Source organism: Amia ocellicauda, chromosome 1 (assembly GCF_036373705.1).
Source record: "Amia ocellicauda isolate fAmiCal2 chromosome 1, fAmiCal2.hap1, whole genome shotgun sequence".
In the NCBI taxonomy this organism is placed as follows: Eukaryota; Metazoa; Chordata; class Actinopteri; order Amiiformes; family Amiidae; genus Amia; species Amia ocellicauda.
The window spans coordinates 32530669-32549455 of record NC_089850.1 but is presented as its reverse complement, the minus strand read 5'-3'; the positions used below and the strand labels follow the sequence as shown (position 1 = coordinate 32549455).

The 18787-nt window shown below is 36.4% G+C and overlaps 2 protein-coding genes across 2 annotated transcripts in view; both read right to left on the bottom strand.

Annotated features, from left to right (window-relative positions):
* Positions 1-4393, bottom strand: part of bckdhb (branched chain keto acid dehydrogenase E1 subunit beta) — a 91587-nt gene extending 87194 nt beyond the window's left edge. Inside the window, exons 1-3 of the mRNA XM_066702240.1 lie at positions 4165-4393; positions 3206-3283; positions 2149-2217 (exon numbers count right to left, since the gene is read on the bottom strand). Coding sequence (XP_066558337.1) covers positions 2149-2217; positions 3206-3283; positions 4165-4360 — 343 coding nt within the window. The 5' untranslated portion in view covers positions 4361-4393. The remainder of the gene's footprint in view (positions 1-2148; positions 2218-3205; positions 3284-4164) is intronic.
* Positions 4394-5487: 1094 nt separating this feature from the next.
* On the bottom strand, positions 5488-18463 carry ttk (ttk protein kinase). Its single transcript, XM_066702226.1, has 22 exons — positions 18343-18463; positions 17429-17521; positions 16912-17134; positions 16357-16463; positions 14213-14356; positions 13630-13747; positions 13463-13532; positions 13190-13284; positions 12773-12875; positions 12292-12397; positions 11563-11726; positions 11351-11469; positions 11110-11239; positions 10590-10682; positions 9952-10109; positions 9430-9581; positions 9172-9296; positions 8977-9051; positions 7444-7620; positions 6580-6676; positions 6020-6105; positions 5488-5829 (listed from the first exon to the last, which is right to left on the bottom strand). Exons 2-22 carry the CDS (start codon positions 17517-17519, stop codon positions 5743-5745), a joined length of 2520 nt encoding a protein of 839 aa, XP_066558323.1. The 5' UTR covers positions 17520-17521; positions 18343-18463; the 3' UTR covers positions 5488-5742.
* Positions 18464-18787: the final 324 nt, after the last annotated feature.

The window sequence follows — 18787 nt, the reverse complement described above, 5'->3', positions numbered from 1 at the left end:
CAAAGCATGCAAGGCCACTGTTTAACTTGGATTTAGTTAGAAAATGAGCAGGAATTCCAACTGGAACAGAATCGTAGCATATTCAAGTGGAAAATACGAGAAAAAAAAAATTAACCACCAACGTAAATTCATCTGGAATTATTGTTTTGGGCCAGGTGCAGTGGAATTAATCAAGTCATCCAACTGATTTGATTTTATACAATAAACCCTTAGATTGTGTATAAAATCCTTAATTTAACTATTTTATTACATGTAATCTCATTATTTGCACAAAAAAGTTAATTTTTTAAATGTTCCTAGTAATATTCTAAAGATGTAAATATACTCTACATTTTAAAGACAGTTTTCAAGAGTCTGGAGTTTTATTTATATGTGCTTTTACAGAAATGTATATATAGCCTGTTTTTAAATATGTCATCTGCCTCATTGTTGTATTATAATCTTCAAAATGTAACCAATATAGTGCATATCGACCTACTTGAAATATGTGAAATATTTTTTGTATAAAGCACAAAGTTCAAAAAACAGTGTGTGACTTGCAATTTATATCTATGCAGAGGAAAATAAAAGTTATGTTTTTGTCTATTTTCTTTCCCTCGAAGATTGATATTTTCTAGAGGAATGCCATGAAAGCATCGGGAGTGATTTCAATCTAGGTTTACAAATTCTTACTGAAAAAGCTCTATGTATGCCAAACAAGGGGCAACACTTCATTTAAATCATGATTGGGTTTGTATACATTTAAGGTAGCATCTTTTGGTCCACTTCAGAAAACCCTGCCCACCTCTTTGTGAATGATAACATAAACCAGATAGTTAATATTTCCTGCAGCATAAAGAATGAGGTATCAAAACCAGAATATCCACCTATTGAAAACCAGAGCACAGTACACTGGAGCGCAAAGAGTCAAACACAAGGCTGGCGTGCTATCCAAATAATTAAAAACATGCAGGAAAATGAAAAGCACAATAAATTAGGCTACAATACAATACAAAAAATAAAAACTAATACTTATTACTGTTCTCCAAAGAAAGCCATCTGGTATCCATCTACTACTTTACCACCTTCTGCTCTGACATCTTCAGACAAAAACATTTTCATTTCAAAATATATATATTTTTAAAATATATAAAAAGCAGACTTCATATGACTCACTTCACATCTATCTTTGAAAAGATTTTCCTACATAATTTAAATTGGTTTCAAAGTACTTGGTTACATTTTTAGATCCCTTTTATTTTGTTTGTTTGTTTTAAGCAATGTTATGTATCCTGACTAAAGACTAATCAAAGGGAAATATTTTTACTGCAACCTGAAGAACATTACTTGCTTAACAACTATGCTCTTCATAAAAACATTCATCATTGTAATCCCTGAAGCAGTGTTACCAACCAATGCATACAATGCAGTTTACAGGCAATTTATCCATCTATAGAAAGCATTTTCCCCTGCCAGTCATAGTTCATATGCTCCTTGCACATAAATGCAGTGAAACTCTGCCACCTAGTGACGATTTTCAGCATTTTGACTAATTTCTCTAGATTTTAATAATTGCACAAACAAAACTAACACCACAAATATTTATTAGCTGGGAATAATCACATGTTCTCTAGGCATGTCTATAAAGTATACATCAAGTTATTAAATATACATATTCAATTGTAAGCTATACTTAGGGATGCAGCAATATTTCTGGGGAGTCACTAAGTCACCGATAACTATACTGCTATAAACTACCACTTTCTCTTTAAGGGGCAATTTTGAATACACTTCTATGATGGTCACTGAGCGTATGTGTGCATAGATTTTCAGGACACAGGAAAAGGGCATGGATTTAGGTCCTAAATAATTCAATTAATGTTTTCACAGGTATGTGGATTCTCAAAACTGAAAGAGCAAGCCAGCAGCCATGAGCAGTAAATAATACTGGAAAATTAAAAACGTATTATAAATAATGCTTCTGTATTGTGAATTTTATTTTTTATTTTAATACAACTTATTCAGACACAACTTAAGCTGAGCTACTACTAAAGATTAGAAGGACTTATTAAATCCATTTTTGTTTGAAAATGAGATCCAATTAAATTAGCATGACAATTGTGTCACATAACGCAAACACGCGAGTTAAACCTTGGGTGAAGTACATACCATATTTGTCTCTCAGACCAACAGTGCACCTGAAGACACCTCCAAAGGCAACATCTTCCCCAAAGATGACTGCAAAACAAACATTTTCAAAATGAACAGGTAAGATTTTATATATTATTATTATTATTATTATTATTATTATTTCTTGGCAGATGCCCTTATATCATCCCTCCACATTCTTTCGACATGGACAATCTTGAAATTCAATCCAGTATAATGAGTAAACCCACGTAGCCATGGCCTGACAAGAATGAATTGTTTTGGCATAGTGGCAGTGTGTGTGGCTTGTGCTCTAGAGACACTGTGATCAAATCCCAGCTTCAGCACAGCAGCACCATGCCTTTACAACAGCTTTAAAATAGAAGAGCTCAGCTAATCAGAATGCATTTCTATTGCATATAATTGCAGAAGAGCTCACTTGGAGAATGATACAATGAGAGGGTTTCTGATCTTTTTCAAGTTCTTAATATCTTTATTTTGGTTAAATGTGATTATGTGTGTTTAGATTACAATCCTTACAAAAGTACCACTTCAAACATATGAGGTGTTATTAAAAGATATGGCATGGTACTTGTGTAAAACGGTTTTTGATAATTGTTTTGAAAGTTTCCAAAAATGTGCTTTAACAAGCTTTCACTCCTCCCAACATTCTTATAAGAATAACCAATAAAACTGGCATTTAAGAGCAGGGGAGTAGCATTTTATAATACACACAAGACCTACATTCCTAAACACCAGAGGTATAAATTCATATAATACCACTTGCTGACGGCAGCTTGGAAATGCCAAAAGCAGAAAATGAGTGGCTGAGATGGAGCTGACCTGAAGGTGGCTAGGAGACTGCAAAACTGAGCAGTGTTAGTGAAAGCTGGACCAACCCTGCAGTTTACGCTTAAGCTCTACTACTTTTAAGTAAGAGGCATTGAACTAGTTAAGTCTAGTTAAATGGAGAGCTTAAGCAAAGATTTAACTAAACAGATATTGTATAAAGTAAATAAACAATTATGCATGTTAACATAGTACAGTAGCAGGAGTTCAGATGATTATAGTAGCATACCCGCGGTGGGGTCATCAGCAAGGGTGTTGTCCAAGGCACTTGTTATAGACTGAAAAAAGTTCATCTTCTGGGTCTGACCTAGAATGAACAGATTCCAAGTTTAATTAAAAGTTAAAAGGAAAAAAAAAAAAAAGACAGTGTTTGCTTGTGCAGGCTAAAGACAGTTGTCACACTTTCAAGCAGACTTCCTCAAACATTTTTAGAGATGGGAGGCTTCAAAAGGTTAGGACACTCATATATAGCTTATTTCTATGTGAAACTGTTAAAACATAACCTCAATATTAGTACATATCATGAGCCAGTCAAAGGTATCGAGTCAGATCATTTTGATTGGAAGAATGAGACTGTGATGTCTTTCTTAAACAACAGTAGGTCCCTGCATTGACTCAACTGGGATGAAAGGTGATTACAGCTGGAACTGAGAGAATTCAACCAGTCAACATAAAAGGCTGGATTTGCTCACTTCAATATATTGGTTGTCAAATTGTAACTTATTGCAAATGTCCCTTTCTTCACTTTTTGTTTTAGGATGATTGATTTGTTACATGACACTTGCATTTCTCACAGCTAAGTTTGAAACGCCTATAGCTGTATGCACTAAGCGTATATTTTATGCATTGTTTTGTTTGTTTACTACCAGTTTCCATGTGTCAGATATGATCAAACGTGTAGGTATAACAATATACCGTTTTCTAGTACAAACATCCAACCCACAGGTAAATCAAAAGTGCTTTTAGTTGTGTAGGTCGAAGCAGAAGTCTATAATTATAACCTAAAATACTGTAGTTGGGGAAAACGTTAACCTCTAACAATACAATTCAGTGACAATTGTTTTTGAAAAAATAATGCACAAAAACTGAAGTTTCATGATGAATAGGAAAACAGTGGAACAGTACGGCTGAAACTAAAGCGCTGTCCTCTGCAGGCTGGAGAGCTGAAGGGCAGCTCCGCACTCTTACCATGCTGAGTCGGCTCCGGGTCCGGGTGGAAGGTGAAGTGTGCGGCGTGCCGTCGCTCTGCTGTAGCGTGGGGGGCATAATTGGGCAGTGGTTTCAGTAAAGCAGTCCCAAAACGACTGTGCAGAGCACTGTTAATATTGCTGATTGAAGCTTTGCAAGTGCCAGCACTTTTCAACAACCTAGCCGCGGCCGCCATTATTGTAACCAGGAAGTAAAAGCTACGTCAGGAGGCTGGCCCCGCTGCTTAAGTCTGATTGGCAGAGCAGCAGGGCGGCGTCTTATGTTTTCACACGTAAGGTTTCGTTGACACAACCGGTCATAAGCATTCTGTATAAAAACATTGCATTGTTTATGTCCGCTGGTTCTGTATAGCTATATATATATATATATATAGTGGTTTGTTTTGCAGATTTTTAATAAGACTAGATCAGGGAGATTTTGAAATAAAGCAACCATCATATGTAGTAATTCCGATTAAATTAACTAGCTGATATAAAGTATTAAAACATGCCCAAAAACAACATTACAATGGGTGTATCAATTTTTCCACTTCATATAAGCTTCGTTATGCTCCTGCTTACACGTTGTTATATCTCTTGTTGTTTATGGTGACTTCTCCTATGCCCCTGCCTTAGCTCATTTCTAGGACTTCACTGCATGTCTGCTCTTTGTCATTTCTTTGAACTAGGATGTATACTTTGTATACTTGTATTAACTGTACTTATGTCACCCTGGCTAAGGGCATCTAAAAATAATGATAATAATAAAGATAATAATCCAGCACCAGGTTTGGCAAGCAATAATCTTAGGTTTATAGCACTATTTGAACAAGTGTTTATCAAACTTAAGGTTAGAAATCCCCATTATCAAAAAAGCTCTGTATCAGAATACATTTCGGTATATAATTATTTTAAAATGTTGTGCAAAAGTATAAAAAGCATTTTATCAACATAAGGGCTGATTAAAGGTAGAAAAATGCATGTTCAATTGAGTATAAAAATAAATAAAAGACAGTGGTAATCTAAGAACAGGATTAAAACCTCTGGCCTAAATATGATGGGGATCTTACTTTTGCAAGTCATATCAGTAAAGACCCAAAATCGTCTTAAAGACCACTTTAAGATAGCTATTCAATTGAATTGAATGTCAGAATTCCCACATCAGTTTTCAAAAGTAAAATGTAATTCTTAGAAAAGCCATATTTTAATTACAGGTTTATATTCAGCTCTCTACAAATACGTTCACTTTCTCTAGACAGTACATTAGTTCATTTGTCCCCCTGCATCATCAAATCTTGAACAAACAAAAAAGGTTATTAAAAGATGTTGCCATTTCTTTTTATTTGACAGAAGAACATTTATACTAAAACGCATTGGGTGCCATAGTGGTCAAATATCGAAAGTATGACAAAACATTTATAATACTTTTTTCCAGATTAACACAGTAATGGTCCTTTGTTATATGTAGTCCAAAAAGGAGCTTCATCTTAATTCTTTCTGTGGAAGGATTACTCGAAGTTTCAAAACAGCAGAATATTTACAGAATATTTTCTATAAAGCAATGAAAAAACATATTGCTTTAAATCTTCCAAGGAGGGAGGCCAGATGGTTTTACACACTCCGAGAGATCAAGCTTTTGCCCACTGTTGCACATCCTTGCCAAGTTCTAAGATAAAGAAAAAAGAATGTTAGCAAATATTTTATATTACAAAGAACACACAATTGGACACACAATTGGAATATTACATTTAAAAACCACACAAATACTGTACGCAGCAACGGAGCTGTAGATAAACAAGTTTATGCTCATTGAAACAGTTACAACTTACTCAAGTCAGTTTCAGTGCTATACTTACATTAGCGGCTCTGGAAATGCTGCGTGGGGAATTTAAAGCTGCAAGCTCACTGAAGATACGCTTCAAATCTTGATTGTTGAACTGAGCTGTAAAAAAGGCAGAAATACATTTGTTATTTCTTACAAACAATACAGAAATGAAAGAACAGCCATAATCACTGTGGTTGTGGAAAGAAAACAGTCATGCAAAAATACTAGAGTATAGTTAAAAGTATAGCAAAATACACAAATATCACATCAAAATTGAAACTGAAGGAAAACAATGAATCAATATGACTGGCTTAGAAGTCCAACATATGACTAAAAATGTCAATAGTGTGATCTTGGATGCATTTTACAGATGTTTTAACTTCTTAAAAGTTTAGATTAGATGGAATTAGATTTCACTTTTGTTGTTACGATGACCAGTAGGGGTTAGCTTCCAGAAATATTGGAGCTGTGTTACTTCGAGCAAGTATAAAATAAATAATGATTGATAAACAGTCTTGTGAAGTTTAGTGAATAATATGTCAATACACTCAAATGCTCACATGCAAGCCCTATTGGGCCCTGTGTATTTACCTGGCTCTGGCTGCCGTTGTTGTTGCAGCTGCAGGTATGGATGCTCAAGAAGTTCTGCAATGGAGATTCTTTCCTTTGGGTTGCGTACCAAACACCTCTGCAACCAATTGCAATAATTTTACAATTATTCATAATAAATTCCATAAAACAAAAAAAAGAAAAAAATATCTAAATCAGCTTTGTGTATAATCATCGTCATCATAATGTATTAAGCATTTAGATAATCCCCTTTAATCTTTTAAGTATTGTAAGTATGGTTATCATTTCTGCTGGTCTGAAAAGATATAGTAATGGCAAATATAAGAGAGACAGAGATCAATACAGGCGGTAATCTAATCACTCTTGACAATCCTATTCACCAAGGGGTCCAGACAAGCTGACAAGGCAGTGAGCAAGAGCTATCTGCTCCCACTCCAAGCCTGGGCATTTTACATTAAAAATAATTTGTAGATTGTAGATTTCACATGTGGACAATCCTGAAAGTGACTGAATATATCTTGTGTGCAGATATATCTATGAAACTGCACACTTAGATGACTGCAATAAATCTTTTCATACACTCTGCTCAACATTTTCTGTTCATTGTTTTTTATTCATGAAACCTTGGCTCTGTAACATTGCTGTATTACAATATTTTCACATATTTTTGATTAAGGTCCAATTCAGAAATTATCAAAGTCCAAACCACAGAAACAAATTCATTCTAACAAAGGAAAACATTAACTTTTGCAGTAGGTCTACCTTGTTTAACACGAGTGTACTGAAAGTACAGATGAGTGAAGAGTTTTGCTTTATGTATATAATACATACGGACTCAAAAAGTATTTAAATCTGCATGCTATGTAAACAGTAAAACATAAATACCCTTAACACATCTTGGAGGTCTTTTTCTGAAATGTCTGGAAACTCAATGTCACAGGAAGGATCAATGATGGCCTGTAGTTTCGTGATCTGGTTGGTAATGTGCTGGAACGGAGTTTTTCCATACGTCATGCAGTACAGAATACATCCAAGTGACCAAACATCACTTTTAGGACTGATCTAGGGAAAATCAATTGAAAGGAGAGAGAATTCAATACAGTGCAAAACAAAGCTCCAAAACACATTCTAAAGAGTAGTTTATAGCATGCTAGGTGAGACCATACATATATATATTTGGAATATTCTAAATAAAACCACTATCCCTAAGTATCACTAAGCATCTCCCTGTACTTCTCAGCATTGATGAGACCATTAATTCTGACCAAATTCCCAACTACATTTGCAGAAATGCAGCCCCAAACTTGCAAGGAACCTCCACCATGCTTCACTGTTGCCTGCAGACACTCATTTGTGTACCGCTCTCCAGCCCTTCGGCGAACAAACTGCCTTCTGCTACAGCCATACATTTCAAATTTTGACTCATCAGTCCAGAGCACCTGCTGCCATTTTTCTGCACCCCAGTTCCTGTGTTTTCATGAATAGTTGAGTTGCTTGGCCTTCTTGCCACGTCGGAGGTATGGCTTTTTGGCCGCAAATCTTCCATGAAGGCCACTTCTGACCAGACTTCTCCGGACAGTAGATGGGTGTACCAGGGTCCCACTGTTTTCTGCCAATTCTGAGCTGATGGCACTGCTGGACATCTTCCGATTGTGAAGGGAAGTAAACATGATGTGTCTTTCATTTGCTGCAGTAAGTCTCCTTGGCCGACCACTGTGTCTACGGTCCTCAATGTTGCCCGTTTCTTTGTGCTTCTACAAAAGAGCTTGGACAGCACATCTGGAGACCCCTGTCTGCCTTGAAATGTCTGCCTGGGAGAGACCTTGCTGATGCAGTAGAACTGCCTTGTGTCTTGTTGCTGTGCTCAGTCTTGCCATGGTGTATGACTTTTGACAGTAAACTGTCTTCAGCAACCTCACCTTGTTAGCTGAGTCTGGCTGTTCCTCACCCAGTTTTATTCCTCCTACACAGCGGTTTCGGTTTCAGTTAATGATTGTGTTTCAACCTACATATTGAATTGATGATCATTAGCACCTGTTTGGTATAATTGTTTAATCAGACACCTGACTATATACCTACAAAATCCCTGACTTTGTGCAAGTGCACCTAGAAGAACTGATGCTGTTTTGAAGGCAAAGGGTGGTCACACCAAATATGGATTTGATTTAGATTTTCCTTCAGTTCACTCACTTTGCATTTATTTAATTGATAAATATAATCTATTAACATGTCTATTTTTGAAAGCATTCTTACTTTACAGCATTTTTTCACACCTGCCTAAACCTTTTGCACAATACTGTAGATCCTGTATCCTACAGAGATGTCGAAGGTGGCCAAATAAAATAAACAAAGACAATTAATTAATATTTAAATATGTCACAAGACCATACCATAAGCAGTTAGAGAAATGAATCTTACCTTGGACCTTGGTTTTCCTCCAAATGATGAAGGGTCTTTAATGGCTTCAGGTGGCATGTAATTGAGAGTTCCAACCTGTAGTGTAAAAGTAACAGTGAGCACACTTTACTCACAGTATTTTAAAGAAGAACACACATTTCTAATTTAAAGAAAAGCAAAAAAGCAAAACTTTGTTTTCATTCTTCAAGTACTAACCTGTGAATCCTTCACTATACTGGTTACATCAGGTTGAATGTGGTTGGCAATGCCAAAGTCAATGAGTTTCAGTGACGCGTTTACGATGACAAAATTAGCTGGTTTCAAGTCACTGTGGATGATTCCTACAAAAAAGCAATTGAAAGAAGCTAGTGGTTAAGGACTGTGTTGCACCAGTGGCCACATTTGAGAAATCACCCACAGTCCCTCTTATATCTTGCTAAAGTCAGATACAAAGAAATTGTGACTTGTTCTCACCGTGTTGATGGATAGTTTGCACAGCTTCCAACATGTTTCGCCAATAGAACTTTCTCTCCAGGGGGTTGACAGATTTTCGGCTTCTTAGCCAAGTATTTAGGTCAAGATTGCCACACTCCATGAGCATGTAGATATAGCTGTTCGTCATCTCACTGAAATTAAAAATACAAACCAATGTAAAACAGGGTTTGAGTTGTGATCTGTAAAATACACCGATCTTCAACACCTTTGTCACCTTCCTTATGGAGCAGGAGACAAGCAGAATAGAGTCTTTAATATAAAAATACAGCATCTGTATCTAAAATAGGATTTGAATTATTATTCTGCCATTATTCTGCAAGGAAAAAACCTTCAAATCATACATTTCATATCTAAGTCAGTTTAGTGAAAATAAGAGCAAAATAGTATTTTGTAATTCACAGTAATTATATTTTTTATGATGAAAATTGCAGTTCTCTCTTAAATTGTTAATTTATGGAGGGGAAATCTCAACTAAAAACCAGGTAAAACTTTTCTACTTACTAGTCATAAAGCTTTATAATCTGATCACTGTTCTGCTGTAGATGATTGAGATGCTCAATCTCATTTCTGTAACTCTCAATGGTTTGGCTGTCTGCTTCCTCCAGATTCACGTATTTAACAGCAAACAGCTGTTTCTTGTGGTCCAGAACTTGGAACACCTGAAATATAATTAAAACATTACGAATCGTTATATTTACATGATACATTTTCCTGGACACATTAAACTCAAGGAAAGCTATAATTGGGACTCCAGCTCCTCTACTAACACAGGATGGACACAGGCAGCAAACTCACCTCATCCAAAACAGTGCTGCCAAGTGTGGCACCGATGGCAAGACAAACAGAACCCACAGGCGCCTGCTAAGCCACAGAATGCACTGCTGCATAACAAGCTGAGGCACGCCTGGTTAAATTAGCCATACCAATTCCCAATAGCAACTGGTCAATTGTACTCCAAGGGGAGGCTAAACCGGTTCAGTATATGAATCTGAATTGCACCATGTTGTACAATAAATACACACAAAAATGTAATCCCAAAGTAACAAATAATAAAAGAAATTGCCAATTCAAAGGTGACCAAGGCCACATTCTAAACATCCACTCTTTAGCTGGGAAGGTAAGAAATCAACTTCAGTTACCTTACTGGAGCCACCTCTGCCTATTTGCTTGAGTATGAAGTAGGTTCTCCCTTTAATTGTGATTGATTCATTAGAGAAGGCAGAAGCAGGACCCTGAAATTGAGGGGAAAGTAGTATTTTAATATGCACACCTTTATTTAAATTAAATATTACCATACATGTAAAAACAAGTGTCTCAGTTTATAGGAAAATACTACCTGAAGACATTTAACTCATTCTAGCATTCATTAGGTGAAATACATTGCTATGTTCATGTTGCAGAATATGTATTGCAATTATTAATATAGACAAAAACAGAAACAAACATTGCAGCATAAGGATGTTGTTTTTAAAATTCAACAAATTAAATCAGGGGTGCACAACATATATAAAAGGCCAGTCCACACCCATCCCCTCATAAAATATATCAGATCAATGTGTGAAAGTTGTGCACCCCTGACTTAAATGCTTAAATAACCTTCAAATTTACATTTTCTACTTTGCACTATACAACGCTATGGATATTTCAAGTAACAGTTACCTGGGGTGTCTGGCTGAAAGGGGTGAAGGGTTGCTGTACTTGACCTGGGTGCGGAAATGACCCATAATTGTAAGGTGTTGAGATCTGTGCCATTGCTGGAGGGTCTTTATTTAAAACTGGAGTAACAACGCTGCAAAACAAAACATAAGATCAATATTTATTTTTCACACCCACAATTACAGTACCATTCATGTTACTTCTGGATATGCCATTATAGTAAGAAATCACATTCCAAACTCACCTGTTTGTATTCTTGCCAGACATTTTATAGTTTGGTGTTTCAAAGAAATTCCTTCTGGATGATCCAAAAATGGGGTTTTGAGCTTGTGGTTGTGCTTGTTCTGTTGGTGACTGCTTGTTCTAATGCAGATTACCAAAAGAGAAAACACTGAGAAAAAAAAAAAAAAAAGCAGAAAAACAGCCTTTACCTTTAAGACAGACTATGCTACTAACCTCAGGGGAGATGGGTCTAGTTATCCGTGCTGGTATTTTCCATTCTGAAGAAGGTTCTTTATACACGGATTTACATTGCTCCAAATGCGAAGACATTTTAAACTGGTTTGACTCCGCTTTCTCCCTCACATTATCGGAACAAGTCAGAACTTGGGATGGAGTGCCTTTAAGAGAAATAAAATTTTCTGTAACCACAGTTTTTAACAAACCTTACAATATTTGATCAATCATGTGTTCATGATCAAATCCAGTACCGGACCTGCACAGCTATAATTAACAAAAGCTCCAAAAACTTACATTTAAGTTTTATAAATTAAACAAATATATTATCTATGGTTAACTGAAGAATCAATCAAGAACACACACTGGTTTTGTGTAACTAAGGAATTGATCACGATCAAAGTCACAATCAATTTCAGTATTTATTTTTTGCATTCTAAAATATATATAATTGTAACCACAATAACAAAAACTACAGTTAGCAATCTGATAATACACATTTCAGCTTCATATGCAGACATGGGAATGCAGAACAACTATGATAATTGATGGTGATGCACAGAAATGGGTGGCAGCAGGCCAAATTAAAGCTGCAATTTACTCCACTCCGGTTTCGGAATGTGTATAATTTACTGCATCTCTCAAAGAAAGGTAATTTAGGAGCACATCTAACAAATCTCACAAAAGCGCATCCAAAAACAAACAGAGGTTAACAGTGTGAGTTTATACCTTCTGTGGCAGAAGTAGCCTTTTCATGCACTCTGTTCAACAGAGTCACAGTTGACTCGGCAGTTCCAGGCTCCTCCCAGAAGCGGTTTTCAGGGCTGATAGTAGACTGGAGAAAGAATACATATAACAGGTTAAAAAGGTGAAAACTTAAAACTCCTCAGCCACAATCTGGCTGGCAAAGGGGTCCTTGGGCAAATAAAGTTTGGGAACATCTGTTACAAGCCCTGGTGGGAATCACAGATATACACAAATCTTAAAACTGCATTCCTAAATACATGTGATACAATGACTTAACCAAGATACATACAAGATACTATGAATGGTATTTAAGCATGAATAATAAACGATTTATGATCATTTGCATGGTTGAGTTATCAGTTATTTACCTACATGGAGACTAATTCTTACTGTAGAGAAAACTTTTCTGCAGATATAATAAATAAGCGAGTACAAAACAATAATAAAATGTTTTTGAACTTACCTTTAAGTTGAAAAGATTGTAGGAATCCCCATCTCCTCCATTCTTTCTTGTTTTAGAAAACGAGGGGGCAAACTTTTGATTTGCTTTTGTTGCAGATGTTTGCCTTAAATTAAATTTGCAATAAAAACTATTTAAACAAGGCATTTTAAATTAGGCCACTAAATTATTATTATTACTACTACTCAATTTCTTAGCAGACACCATTATCCAGGGTGACTTACATTTGTTACATTATATCAAATTATTTTTATATTTTACCCACTTAAACAGCAGTGTCCTTCACCTGGGATTGGGATTGAGCCTTGACACTAATTGAGCATTAATAGGGGGGGAAAAAAATAAAAATAAAAACACAATGACTATTCTAATAAACTTCAAATGCAGGACTAAAAATATTGCTCCTAGATTATCATCTACCTTTTCATGTGACTGCTTGAGAAAGAAAGGTCATTCCTTTTGAAAGACATATCTGCATCTGGATTTGTTAGTGGCTGCATGGGAACTCTTCCCACCTATAACAATGGAAAAATATTAAAATAAAATACACATTTTCATTTTCTAGTCATTCAATTAAATAAAGAAAACAATGTTCATTACTTCTACAAATTTACAATAAGTATCAAAAAATGGCCAGCACAATTTTCTTTTAATTACATAAATGTTACATTAAAAACATGCCATTGTACTTGCCTTTTTCACATGTGTTCCAGGTTTCCAACTACAGTCCTGATCTTCTTGGGAAATGTGTTTTTGATCAAGCCTGAGAATAAATCATGAACAGTTCTCTTAACTCTGCACTCACAAAATGAATAGTGAAATATTCACACCAGAACTCAAGATTGTCATGTCAGATTTACCCTTGAGAGCAGAAGGAACTGCTCAGCTGTAAATCTCCGGTGCTGTCACGGTTATGACTGAGTTTTGGAAATTCCAGGCTGTTTTTATTGGACTCTTGCACACCGTAAACCGACGGCACTGAAAAACAATACCAACAAAAGACATTAGTTTATAATGAAGAAAACTAAACACACTGAACTACAATTTTAAATTATGTCAATTATGTGAAAAAATATATATATTGCATGTATAGATAAAGCAGCTATGGTATGAAAATCAGTTGCACAATAAAATGGAGGGGGACTGAATATGAATTTGCGACAATTTTTTAGAAAATGTAAGAATGGTATAGCCAGACCAACTTATTACAGACTTACTTATTATATTAATATTGAAAACACAAAGGAATACAATTAATTATAAATGCAGCTAGAAAAAAATATAATTCTCTTTAGATCAAATTCTTTCAGTACCTCACTGTAACTATAACTTAATATCTATATCGGCAGATATAGACAGGTTATCTTCAAAAGCCAAACATCGTACTGGTGCACCTGTTTTTTTAAAGGTGCAATTTTCAAAAGACATTTTGTATAAACATACCAATCATATTCTCTTTATCATTTGGTGACTGCAGTTGAGCTTTCCCAGATTTTAAATTCTGCATCGCCACCTCCAGAAGTTCAGTGGGTCTAGCATTTAATTCAAATGCCTTCTGTAGTATTGAAGTACTTTTCTTTATGTTGCCTGGAAGAATTGTAAATATATATTCATTATTATAGGCATTCGATTAAGACAAAAATATAACAGATTTATAACACCTGGAATAAACATATCTAGGCTATATTTTTCTTACAGTGACGGAAAAAAGTATTTGATCCCCTGCTGATTTTGTACATAGGTGTATTTTAACAGTGAGAGACAGAATAACAAACAAAAAAATCCAGAAAAACGCATTTCAAAAAAGTTATACATTGATTTGCATGTTAATGAGGGAAATAAGTATTTGACCCCTTCGACTTAGTATTTGGTGGCAAAACCCTTGTTGGCAATCACAGAGGTCAGACGTTTCTTGTAGTTGGCCACCAGGTTTGCACACATCTCAGGAGGGATTCTGTCCCACTCCTCTTTGCAGATCCTCTCCAAGTTATTAAGGTTTCGAGGCTGACGTTTGGCAACTCGAACCTTCAGCTCCCTCCACAGATTTTCTATGGGATTAAGGTCTGGAGACTGGCTAGGCCACTCCAGGACCTTAATGTGCTTCTTCTTGAGCCACTCCTTTGTTGCCTTGGCTGTGTGTTTTGGGTTTTTGTCATGCTGGAATACCCATCCACGACCCATTTTCAATGCCCTGGCTGAGGGAAGGAGGTTCTCACCCAAGATTTGACGGTACATGGCCCCGTCCATCGTCCCTTTGATGCGGTGCACTTGTCCTGTCCCCTTAGCAGAAAAACACCCCCAAAGCATAATGTTTCCACCTCCATATTTGACGGTGGGGATGATGTTCTTGGGGTCATTCCTCCTCCTCCAAACACGGCGAGTTGAGTTGATGCCAAAGAGCTAGATTTTGGTCTCATCTGACCACAACACTTTCACTCAGTTCTCCTCTGAATCATTCAGATGTTCATTGGCAAACTTCAGACGGGCCTGTGCATGTGCTTTCTTGAGTAGGGGGACCTTGCGGCCGCTGCAGGATTTCAGTCCTTCACGGCGTAGTGTGTTACCAATTGTTTTCTTGGTGACTATGGTCCCAGCTGCCTTGAGATCATTAACAAGATCCTCCCGTGTAGTTCTGGGCTGATTCCTCACCGTTCTCATGATCATTGAAACTCCACGAGGTGAGATCTTGCATGGAGCCCCAGATCGAGGGAGACTGACATTTATTTTGTGTTTCTTCCATTTGCGAATAATCGCACCAACTGTTGTCACCTTCTCACCAAGCTGCTTGGCGATGGTCTTGTAGCCCATTCCAGCCTTGTGTAGGTCTACAATCTTGTCCCTGACATCCTTGGACAGCTCTTTGGTCTTGGCCATGGTGGAGAGTTTGGAATCTGATTGATTGATTGCTTCTGTGGACAGGTGTCTTTTATACAGGTAACGAGCTGAGATTAGGAGCACTCCCTTTAAGAGAGTGCTCCTAATCTCAGCTCGTTACCTGTATAAAAGACACCTGGGAGCCAGAAATCTTGCTGATTGATAGGGGATCAAATACTTATTTCCCTCATTAACATGCAAATCAATTTATAACTTTTTTGAAATCTGTTTTTCTGGATTTTTTTGTTGTTATTCTGTCTCTCACTTTAAAAATACACCTACCATTAAAATGATAGACTAATCATTTCTTTGTCAGTGGGCAAACGTATAAAATCAGCAGGGGATCAAATACTTTTTTCCCTCACTGTATATATTTTTAAATATCTACATAGTTCATAATCCTGAGACCAGTACGAGAATCTGAAAATATCATTGGAAATATTGGGAAACAATACGTCAAATAAATCAAATGATAAAGTAAATGTGTGATGCTTGAAATTAAAATGATAATATAAGTAATGATAACATAACTGAAAGGTTGCTTAAATGAATAATGAAATGGCTCTTCATAGCTTGATTTAGTTGAAAAGGTGCATCATGTTTATTGTAATTGACCAACTGACTCACAAATCATATTGTGAATCCTTGGGATTAATATTTACTTCAATTACATTAGATTTATATAACAAACATCACTTAACCATTGCTCTTACCTTGCGACAACTCGAACTGTGCATGTGCAATGTGCACAAAGGCAAAACTCTTGCTGTTGATTCTAGCCATATTGAAGTCATCATGTGCCTCATCTGGATCTTGAATGCTGAAATGAAAACACATTTTCAAGAATTTTGTATCAGACCCCTAAAAAATACATAGAAAAGGCACTGAGGCACATCATTATTTTCTTCTTGTAACTTAAGTTTACATTACTTTTACCAATATATTTGCTATACAAAGCAGATGAATGTGTGCAATGGTCAATTTCTATTTGGTAAATACACAGGTATAGGCTACTGCCATGAATTATCAAACATTTTGGGGTTTGGACAGCAGAGTAATTTATTTTTGCATTACGGGACAAACCACCCAAATATGTTGTTTTCTACACTGGAATTCTCATTATCCATTAAAAAAACAGTGATGTAATGTAAACGGTCTATTTCATGCGTTAAGACAATGCTCATCCAAGCAACTATTCATCCACTACTTCAATGTATGGCACATGTATCGGGTCAATTGCTTTTAGATTATGCACACTGTATACTTACGCTCTCAGTTCTGCAAACCTGACCAGCATCCTTGCATAGCTTTCATTTTGACTGTGCTTTTCCACCGGGAGATAAGAAAACGCCAGAGTGTAGCGGTCCATCAGTTTTTTGAGAAGACTGGAATCAGTATTAGGGTTGCCTCTCTTCTCAGCATTCATTAAATATGCTAAACAGGATTCAGGAGAGCTGGAACTTAAAATCTGCTTCATGTTGTCCGTATTATCTAGAGGAAAATACATACATACAAGTTTTCATTTTAAGTGTCAATAAAACCTAAAAGAAAATATGCAATTAAAGGATTCAACACTTCAGAGAAAGAATAGGAAATTATGTTGGTATTTTGTTCTTAAAATATTTTCTTTTTAATTCTAACATTAATTACATCTGTTTCTGATAAAACACTAAATCATACTTTTCTATCATTGAGCATATTCAATTCCAAGTGTTGGAGTAGATATTCATCCTATTATACAATAAAGAAACATCACACTACAGAACATGCCAACAGTGCAGTTACCGTCAGTGCAGTATTTTAATTTAATGTGCTTCAGTTTCTGAGACAGCAGGGCAAGCTGCATTTGCCTGTCCGAATGCTGGTCATCTTCCATGTCTGCAAATACAAATACAGTTTTAGTGTACAATCGTCATAACCCCTTTGTACAAACCTATATAAAACAAAACTACATCGTGAAATTGATTGAGAAAGCATTCTTCGCAAGACTCCCCCTTCATTCAAACATTAAATTAAAGATGCTCTTCAGTTAGGTGACAATGATTAAATTTGTAGAAAAACTGTTATAGCTTAAACGTCAAGTGGCTCCACTGAGTTCAATATATTGTACCATGAGAACATAAAAAGATACTGTGATCAGAGATATCCTATCAATGTTAAAACGTTAATACAGTAGACTAGGTACTTTTTGTAGGCATGTTATGTTCCCATGGGCATGCGCATTCAATCATCAACACAGCGACAAGGGTGTGTCGATGTAATTACAGTACGAAAGCTTAGCATTGAGATTTTCTCTATCTACAAATGACACACACACCATGTTTTTACATTAACATTTGGAAAACATATTAAACAACTGTTGATTTGGATCTATATGCCCAACGTGAAATCAGCCGAGACTACACGCGTACATCTCCAGAAGGCCCATAAAGAAACCATACTTCAAAAAAGGAAAGTGAAAAAAAAAAACGTTTTTATCTCATCAGTGGCATATTAAATGCATTGGCTGACGGTTTCAACTCAAATAAACACCAACATAAAGGAAACAAAGCAAAACGTTTTAACCTAAGACGGCTGCTCTAGTTTCAATTACACACAATAACCTAGGCTATAGTCATACCACATAGTCAACCGACAAGCGGTACGCATTAAATATGATCACAAGAGTGTTGTTTTATATTTATATTCAAAATACTCACTGCAAATCCACTTTATGTAACAATTGCTTAGTTTTTCTCAGCGTAAGACCACATAAAACCGCATCAATCCCTTCCGACAACTGTTTTGTTCCTCTGCACTTTCAAATTTCGCCACTTCCGCCAATCCCGCCCACTGATTGGTTGGTTTGGTTGTGCAGGCGCTCCTCCTCCGCCACGGCTTCCTTCTAGAGGCGTTCCCGCAGCTCTGCGCAGATCTTCTGAATTCCCACGATACCATTGGTGGAGCAGCGCAGATCCGCGCAGGACTGCGGATATCTGCGCTACACTAACATGGTTTAAAGGTGCAGAACTGCGGAACTCTCGCTAGTAAAATGCGACCAATGTGTTCGGGACAGTAAACTAATTGCATAACAGGAGCTTCATTTTACTAAGCAGCAGAAGGATACAATGGTGCATTAATTAATAAGTCACTATAAGTAGGTTA

Coding starts and splice junctions, on each gene's coding strand:
- ttk (XM_066702226.1), bottom strand. CDS start 17,519: ATGGAAGATGACCAGCATTCGGACAGGCAAATGCAGCTTGCCCTGCTG. Junction 9,582..9,951: donor ATTATAAAGCTTTATGACTA/GTAAGTAGAAAA, acceptor TTTTAATTTCAG/TGAGATGACGAACAGCTATA. Junction 6,106..6,579: donor ACAACGGCAGCCAGAGCCAG/GTAAATACACAG, acceptor CCTTTTTTACAG/CTCAGTTCAACAATCAAGAT.